The following is a 9,284-nucleotide window of genomic DNA, read 5'->3' on the forward strand; positions in this document are numbered from 1 at the left end:
GAGGTTATATAAAGAACACCAAATATGATTCATATTTTTTATTTTAGAAATCATTTTAGGTAACTTTTTTAAATAACCAACTGCCTGGTTCAATGTGGAAAATAAACCATTTATCTATGTTCATGGAGGCTAAAAAGTACTTCCTGGTGAAAAGACCAGCATTTTTTTTTGAAAACCTGCTAGTTGAAGTTGATTGATAAAGGAAGATTTGCTGGTTAAGATGACAGGTGGGGACACAATGACAGCAGAATCCAAAACATATTTTGTTGTTTTCAGCATAGAATTATATTAATAATTGCATGTATTTAAGGAATTTTATTCAAATTTTATTATAAAGAAATTTATAATTATATGAATATAATTCATCAACATGTCCTATAGTATAGTTTGTTTTACAGAGCTACAATCAATCGATCAATCGATCTCAATCAATTAATCAATCAAATGTGACCTTTTTGTAGTCTGGGGTGAAAAGGCATTTTTTGGCAGATAAACAAATGGCTTTTCAGTTTTCACCCAAACCACAAAAGGTCACATCAAAACAAACTGCATCAGCAAGTTTAGCCCTTAATAACTATACATCTGGAAATGTTTCATTTCTTCCTTTGACACATGTGGTACATAGCAAGACCTGGCTGACGTGAGATGGCATCGCAGTTCAATACAGCTGTGATTATCTGTGGCCTCAGAGAGGCCCCCTTTGGTATTTGAGCTTCAGGCTTCAATTAAAACTCCATGCCTGAGGAGAAGGCCAAGAGGCCAGCATACTGCAGAGACTCTTTAAAAACAGCAGGCTCTTGCTGACCCTGTAATGAATTTCCCAGTCCGCCTTCACGCAAAAGAACAAAAATGACTCCCTCAAGTCCTCTGGAGTCCATCCTCTAAACCATTCCCACTTCTCATCCTTCCCTCCCTTCTCGTGCCCTCCGCCCTCAACCATGGCCTTGAACTTCACCCCCCTCTTAACTCAGGATGTAATCGCTAGTCTCTGCCTGACACGCTGAATGTTCCTCCAGAGGTTTTCTAACATGAGACAACGAACATAAAGAGTGACCCCATTCAAATGATCAAACTATGGTCTCCGCCTCCAGAGAGAAGCTAACTCTAATTCTAAATAAGAATTATGTTTGCCACATCCCAGACTTTACCAGATGGAACGACAGAGAGAGAGAGAGAGAGAGAGAGAGAGAGAGATAGATAGATAGATAGATAGATAGATAGATAGATAGATAGATAGATAGATAGATAGATAGATAGATAGATAGATAGATAGATAGATAGATAGATAGATAGACTGACACTTAGAAGACTTTAATGGGCCCAGAACAGGTTCTCTGAGGTACTCACCATCTGCGGGACTGAGGCCCCTCGCCGCAGAGATCATGGACAGAGAGGGACTGCTGTGCAGTGAGCGGATGTAGTCCATGTAGGGGTTAATGTAGGGATGTGGGGGGTTAAAGGGCGACTCTGCTCCCACTGAAGGGTTTCGATGCGGCGAGATCCGGATAAGGGAGATATCAGAAAATGCTGGGCTGGCTGCCAATGCAGGAGGCCTGGAATCAGAGACGAAGAAAAGCATTTAAGCACCTTAGGAGTCTTTTTCAGATGGTGTATTCTTCCACCATTCAGCGGGGTGGGATGTTCCAAGTCTTTGGGTTTATTTGCAAAATGTCATGTTAACTGTGCATGTACAAACCAAAGCATATGCATACATTTAGAATGAAGCATAGAAGAAAACAGAGCTCAGCACAAGCCACAAAAGCTCGGCATGTGATCTATTCTTTCTGGATCCCTGCTCCAGGTCTAGCGTCTGCACAGAATGGTGTAGGAGCTTGAGCAGGAAATGAATGGTGACACTATCTATCGGCCTCCATCTGCAGGGCCAAATCACAGAACGAGCGGGAGGGAAAAAGCCCAAGCTAAATTCCAACTTCTCCCTCGCAGACATTTCCTAAGATCAAAGCCAGCTTTCAACACATCACATTTTAATCAGACAGAGACGGCCAGGAATTCTTACCGCTACCCACAATGCTTTGCCATATTTTCTTGAGATGGTGAGTGTCACTCAGTCTGCTGAGGATTTTGTTGTTGTCTTAAACAGCCCCTATTCAACCATTATTGTTTTAGTTTCTTCAAGTCAATGTGGGTTTGCATGACTTAGTATGAGGAAAACCAAATACATTTCTTCTGTACGAATTCAAGGAATAAGGGGCTTTTAAGAAAGAATAAAATAAAATGAATCTTCACTATTGCTGAAAAATCTGAAAATGTTTGGCCTAATTACTTTAAAATAATAATTACTGACTCTTGCAAACATACTTGACGCACTCACGCACACACGCACGCAGACACACACACACACACACACACACACACACACACACACACACACACACACACACACACACACACACACACACACACACACACACACACACACACACACACACACACACACACACACAAGTTCTGTAGAGAACTTTGATTTCAAGTGACCTCTCTAAAGGGCCAGATGGACCCAATTACAGTCTAAAGCTTGTCCACTCTGAATTGTCTCCTGTTGGCCTCAGGAGTCTACTTCACCAGCCACTAATGAAAGAGATTGGCCTGTATCTTAAAATGAAGAACTAAAGCAGAGCCAACAAAACTCTTTCTTAAAGTGTCTTCAAGTTATTCATTAAAATTCTGAAGGGTTTTAGGCAAGCTAAAAGTTAATGGAATTTATGTTGTATATAAGCAATACAGCATTGAATCTGATTTAATAGCTTCATTTCACATAATCAGTAAGGAATCAGCACCTACATCCAGTTCTGTTTTAGTTGATTAAAAACTAACACTATTAAAAATAGTTTTATTTGATTGAATGGATGCAATGATTTATTTTTCAGTTGAACGCATCAAAATATTTAACGCAATTATGCTGCGTAGCATTCGTTTTTTTCCATCATCCTATAACTAGCGTTACATTATATGATCACGCTAGTCATGCAAATGCTTTTAAACCATTCAAGCACGACAAGACACAAAGGAGTGCGGCTCAGGGCTCAGTGCGGCACTGTCGTGCGTGCGTCTGTGAATCTCCTGTATGTGTGACACACACACGGCTCATGCGCACAGAAAGTCGCTTCAGACTGCTTGCCGACCACATTGAGTTTTCTTTTGCGCTTGAACAAACAAAAACACCCAAAATTATGTACAAATTCCCATTTTTCAACCCCTTTTTTAATATGCATGAGCATAAGATACACATACACAACTACATACATTGCTGGATACAAAAACATGACAAATAAACAAATCAAAAACATTTTTGTTGATAGAAAACATATTGTTGTTCCATAATGGTGTCCAAGGAGGAGGTGAAATGAAAAATACTGTTAGCTTTCCACCACGCAAATAATGTTGTATAAGATATTTAAAACAATTATGTTTCTTAATGTTGTTGTCAATTAAATAGAAAAAAAATAGTAGACATGTGATGCATTTAACCCTCCGAGAGGTTTGGGTTTCTGTAAGGTTGTGAGTTTGATTTTTGGTTTCCGTCCTCACTGCTCTTGACTGAATAACTTTTGTAGCTTTAATAAAAATTAATCTATATTTCATTTATAATTTATACAGTAAAGAGTGCAGTGTTTGATAACTTTATTCAATTTCTGTATATTTCCTACCTGTTAGATCAAATATTTAAACTATACTGTCTTTATTGTTTCTACATTCACTTGGAGATTAATTGTGAAATTATTACAATATAAAAAATATAATAAAAACTTGAATGTTAGGTGCGATTAATCGCAATTAATTACAGAAAAATGTGCAATTAATTGGTTATTTTTCTAATTGATTGACATAATTAAAATAAAAGCTAAATAATATCAAAATATGAATAAAAATATAACAGTATATAAATAATTACGGCCTACATCTTTCTAATTTCAAGTTTTACTAATTCTCTGCAAATCTCTGTTTGTTTAGTAAAACCATCATTTAAGCAAAATAAACATTTAAATAAATACTGATGTTAATAACTACAGTAACACTTTATTTCAGTAGTCCACTTTAGATATTAACTACATGTCAACTACCAGTCATTAGAGTATGAGTAGACTGTCTGCAAACACTTTATTTTGATAGTCCCCCAACAGACATTCTACTGATATAAGTAACATTGCAAGTACATGTCAAGTAGTCATTAGAGTATTATTAGACCTAACAGTCGACTATATTCTAATGAACGTTGGTTGCACAATATTGTAGTTGCAATAGGATTTTACGGTTAAAAAGTCACACTAAATGTCACATGACTTTGCAGTACTTTTCCAGATGAAAGATTGTGCCAGTTTTGAGTTTCACCAGATCCGTTCAGGTTCACATATTAACGAAGAAGTGCTTCGCTTTTGGAATGTCTGAGTCAACTGCTTGCCATGTTTTCTCATAGGCACTACGGGCCATTTTGCACGTCTTCAATCACAAGACATGTTTATACTTCCTCCCCTAACACTCACACCCATACCCATGCTACAGCACACTGGTAGCAGGGGTGTGTTCAGGCATGCAAATGTGAGTGACAGTACCCTCAGGGTGTGTGTCTTTATAATGTGGAAACATCAGCAAACTACTAAAGAGACAAAAACATACTCATGCCTTATCAATGCAATGAAGGAGTATGGCTCCTATCGCCCAAACTAAACAAACACGTACACACACACACACACACACACACACACACACACACACACACACACACACACACACACACACACACACACACACACACACACACACACACTTTAATGATGAATCTTTTATGACAATCGTGACAAAATAACCTACAATGATTATTTATCTCCAATCATGACACTTTACTACAAAATCAATATTTGCAATAGTAGCTTTCACACTGCTAAAAAAATCAATCGGCCTTAGCACTGGCAAAAACAAACCTGACATGAACTGCACTGCACTGGATTTACACCCCCTCAGACCTACATATTGATTGTTGCCATTTCAAAATACAGTACCTTTAGTGGTAACTTTACACACTCATTCTTAACTCGTTTTAGAAGGTACTGAAAGACAAACGGACATTTGTTTCTAATTTTACAAATATACAGTGTTATCAGAAAGAATATGTTATGTAAAGTGTTATGTAAAAAAAATACTTGCATTATTGTCAAAACATTTGGTCTCTAAACCGAATTTATTTAGTTTAGTGACAACATGTTTCAATGTTTACATGGTACAATGACTGGTAGGCTACTGTTTTTATTATAGCTTGACACAAATTTCTCGATTTCAATTCAATTCAATTCTTGTGATTTGATTCCGATCTTGATTCAAAATCGATTCGTTTGGATAACTATTAGGTACAGTAGATACATGTTAATTTTTCTCAAGAAACCTAATGCTGTAAACATACGAGAGCCCTGTCAGCTGATATTATTATTAAAGGTTAAAAATAACAACTCAAATAAAATTAAATGCATGTTTTATTATAATAAGAACGTTATAATATTTTAATTATATAAGTCAAAATATAATAAATCTGTAAAATGGTGCACATATTTAGTAAAATACTGCTCACTATAGCTAATTTTTCTAGCCAACTAACATGCTATGAACATTAAATGGCTTTCCTGCGGTAAATGTAACATCATGTGACATTGTTCTCCAGCTGTTTTATTGACCTCTTTCTGCAGTTGAAAAACACTGATTGGTCGATATTATGTATGAGGCATATACATTTCGGTAAGTTTTACCGTATCTTTCAACATTAAACTATTGTTCATTTGTGTTTATTTACTATTAATTAGTAGCAAAGAGTAAGAGATGATCAGATCATGTGCCGCTTGATCTGATGTACAGCGATCTGTCACATCACATTTACGAGCGCCAAAACGGTATTTATTGTTTGAATTTCGTAATAAAATCGACCACAATCTGAGAGCTGAGAATTTTGTTTCATATCAAAAGTAACCTGCTCTGTCTTGTCTGTCAGTGATGCTTCACGATTTTTTTTCTGCGTGAGAAAATGGATGTGTGGCGTGAGAGTGTGTGAAAAGTGTCAATTGAATGAGTCCCACGCTGAATGCGTGAGAGTTGGCAGCCCTGGTAGAGTATTTTCTCTAAATCGCTGGTGTTTCTGACGTCACAAACTACCTTGTAACCAATCACGCCAATGTGTCGGCGGCCTTTAGCATATCATTAACATTGAACTAGCAGGGGAGTCCCAAGAGAAGCCGGGTTATCCCGGTATATTTTTATGTTGATATGAAAAAATTTAGCAATATGGCGGGTGTATGATGTATGTTATGATGAACTAAATGCCTTACTCCACTGACGTTCTGAGTTGTTCAAAGCGTTTGTAGGGATGCTGAATTTTAGAAGGCAGCTGACTGACATGGCGAATGAAAACATGGTTGGTGTAACATTACCAACACATTATTATCTGTTTGATAAGTCAAGCAAAAGGCTAATCACATAAATTACTTTTATGCATCCGACGTTGTAAAGAGCGATACCACTGTGCATTTACTAATGTAACTTGAGTAAAGTTGACCGAGTGGATCTCTGAGATGTGTGACTAAGTGGAGGCATGGCTAATTTGCTTATTCATGGATCCGAGTGTAATAAATGGGTGAAGTTTTCAAGGTTGTAGAGTTACATTCAAGATATTTTAAGGCATGAAGAATTTTTTTTCACAGGACATTTTTTAAAATTGTATTAAAGTAGCTATAGTCAATAATGTTATCCCTTAAAACTGATAATATTTAAATGTTTTTTCCACATGAATATATTTTAATATACTTTTGAATGGCAAAACTACATTTTCAGCTGATTACATGATCCTTCAGAAATGATGCTGATTTTTTGCTGCGAAAGAATAATTTCTTATTATCAATGTTAAATATTTTAAAATAATTTTAAAATAATTAACATTTTTGTTTTCTTTGATGAATAGGAACTTCAATAGAACAGCATCCATATGAAATACAGATTTGAAATCCTTAAACATTAGTAATATTATACATGTATTTATTTTCACTTTTATCAATGTAATGCATCCATGCTGAATAAATATATTAATTTATTTTAAAAAAGGAGAATAAAAAAGATAAAAAGATAACTTTTGAACCATAATGTATATGAAAAAAGATTCATAATCATTTTCATCTTTTTCACTCATAATCAGAACTCATAATTTAGCATGACTGAGGTCTTTTTGACATGTAGAAAGATACATTCCACCTCTTGAATAGTCATAGAGAGAGAGGGATAGAGAGGGCTACACATATGGAAACCATTTCCTGACCCCAAACCCCCCCCCCCCCCCCCTTCCACAAAGACACACACTTTTTTGTAGTTCTCTGTCTCTCATTCTCTCCTTCTGCACTTTTTCACGTGTTCATTCTCCTCGTTCTCCTCATGAGGCTGTGCTTGCAGCTTAAATGAACAAATTTGGACTGACGTGCTTGTGTTATTCTTCAACAGGAAATGGTGTCAGGCCATGTTAATATTATGCTGGCAGCAGAGCTTAACAACGTTGTGACTTTTGCTGTTTAAACAAACTGGTGTAACGGCTCTCTGCTATGATCAGAGCAGCCGGTCTGCAAATATATACTTGTGGTGAGAGTAAAATAAATATTAGCTTGCATTAGCTTACATTGTTTGAGACAAGCAAATGTGTGTCTGATTCAAGAAGGCACACTAAACTTTGTTCCTCTCAGACTGTGTAAACAGTTTCTCTATATAACATTTTAAAATATTAACAAACATATTAAAAAAAAGAAAAAGAAAAAAAAAAAAGTTACATGCTAAAATGTAATACTTAACAGAGGGTTGTTCTAAGTATGACCAATAAAATAATATACAATGATCGTTCTTAACATAAAATAAGTAATGATCACAAGAAAATGAATAAAAATGGACCGTTGTTATCTGTCTTTTATTTGCCAAAGTTGACAGGAACTCTGAATTGAGCAGATCCCTGACTGATGCGAGAGAGAATGAGATCGCAGAGTTCTCTGACTAGAGCACAAGATCTTCTTGGAGCACAATGCCAGAACTCCGGCACAGCAGCGAGAGAAAGAGACGAGACAGAGGATAGGGGAGAAAAAAGAGTGGGCATTGGAGAGCAAGGGGTGTAGGAGAGTGGTGAAAGAGAGGATAGGACAGGAGAACGATGAGGGGAAACGGGAGATGGCCCCTGACAGCGGAAACAGCGGCTCTTTAATGTTTCTCTTTTCACAGAGATCAAAGAACAGAGACACAGACAGAGAGAGAGAGAGACAGAGAAAGACTTGGAGAGAGAGAAAAGCTTAGAAAGTGTAAAAGCTAACCCGAGAAGAAGAAATAAATAGCGAGAGGGGTCTAGGAAAGCTCAGGGTGTGAGGAATGACGTATGATTCGCACGCTGGAGAGATAACATGACATACATTAAGGAATATTGACGATAGGGCACAGAACAAATAAAAAAAGCATGTATGCATGCTTGTGCCAGCTATTAGGAGATATACTGCAAGGCAATGTGTGTTAGAGTGGATATACTGAAACCTTATGTCAGTATATGTGTAAATATTAATGGACTATTGAACCATTTGGCCGAAAGTGTTGCCTAGAAAACTTCTTTACATTTCTGTGACACCAGTGTCACCAAACAGAAATGTTTAGCTACATCTAACACTAGATTAAAGGGATTAGTTCACCTAAAAATTAGAAATCTGTCATCATTTAGTCACTCTCATGCTGTTCCAAACCTTTATGAAAATCTTCTTCTGCAGAACACAAAATAATATAGTTTTGGTGACCATTGACTTCAAAAACATCTAACTTGCAATTATTTATGGCAAAAAACACAAGATGGCAAAACCCCAAGCTCTAAGTTTTATTCCTTACTGTCTGCATACAGGATTTCAAAGAAACCATGGTGTTGTATCAGATCATGTCCTTGTGAATTTCTGACATCCCGTTTGAACTTTCTCATACTTGAGTATCAATGGCATTGCACAAATCTCTGATAATGACAAAAAGAACATCTAAGCTGTAACCAAGGCTGGAGAGGATGGTTTTTATGGGAAGTGAGAGGATTTCTGAACAAAAGGGGAGGAATAGTGTCCTCCCTTATTTGTGAATTTATGTTCTTTTCACACCCACAGTCAATGAGAGACAGAGAAGAGGTTGAGATGAAAGGGATGAGAGGGGGAACGGGGTGGAGATACATGTTTAACTTAATGAACAGCGCCTCCCTTTAGGACCACCAGGGACCGCCTCACTTTCCCCAAGAGAAC

The 9,284-nt window shown here is 36.9% G+C and overlaps 1 protein-coding gene across 2 annotated transcripts in view; it reads right to left on the reverse strand.

The window, feature by feature from the left end:
* The window catches only part of gli3 (GLI family zinc finger 3), a 154,167-nt gene that overhangs the window by 38,837 nt on the left and 106,046 nt on the right, over window positions 1-9,284 (reverse strand). For both annotated transcript variants that reach the window (XM_079601951.1, XM_079601952.1), the window contains one exon: window positions 1,348-1,553. In XM_079601951.1, the coding sequence (XP_079458077.1) occupies window positions 1,348-1,553 (206 nt within the window). The remainder of the gene's footprint in view (window positions 1-1,347; window positions 1,554-9,284) is intronic.

This window comes from Phoxinus phoxinus, assembly GCF_949152265.1.
Source record: "Phoxinus phoxinus genome assembly, chromosome: 24".
In the NCBI taxonomy this organism is placed as follows: Eukaryota; Metazoa; Chordata; class Actinopteri; order Cypriniformes; family Leuciscidae; genus Phoxinus; species Phoxinus phoxinus.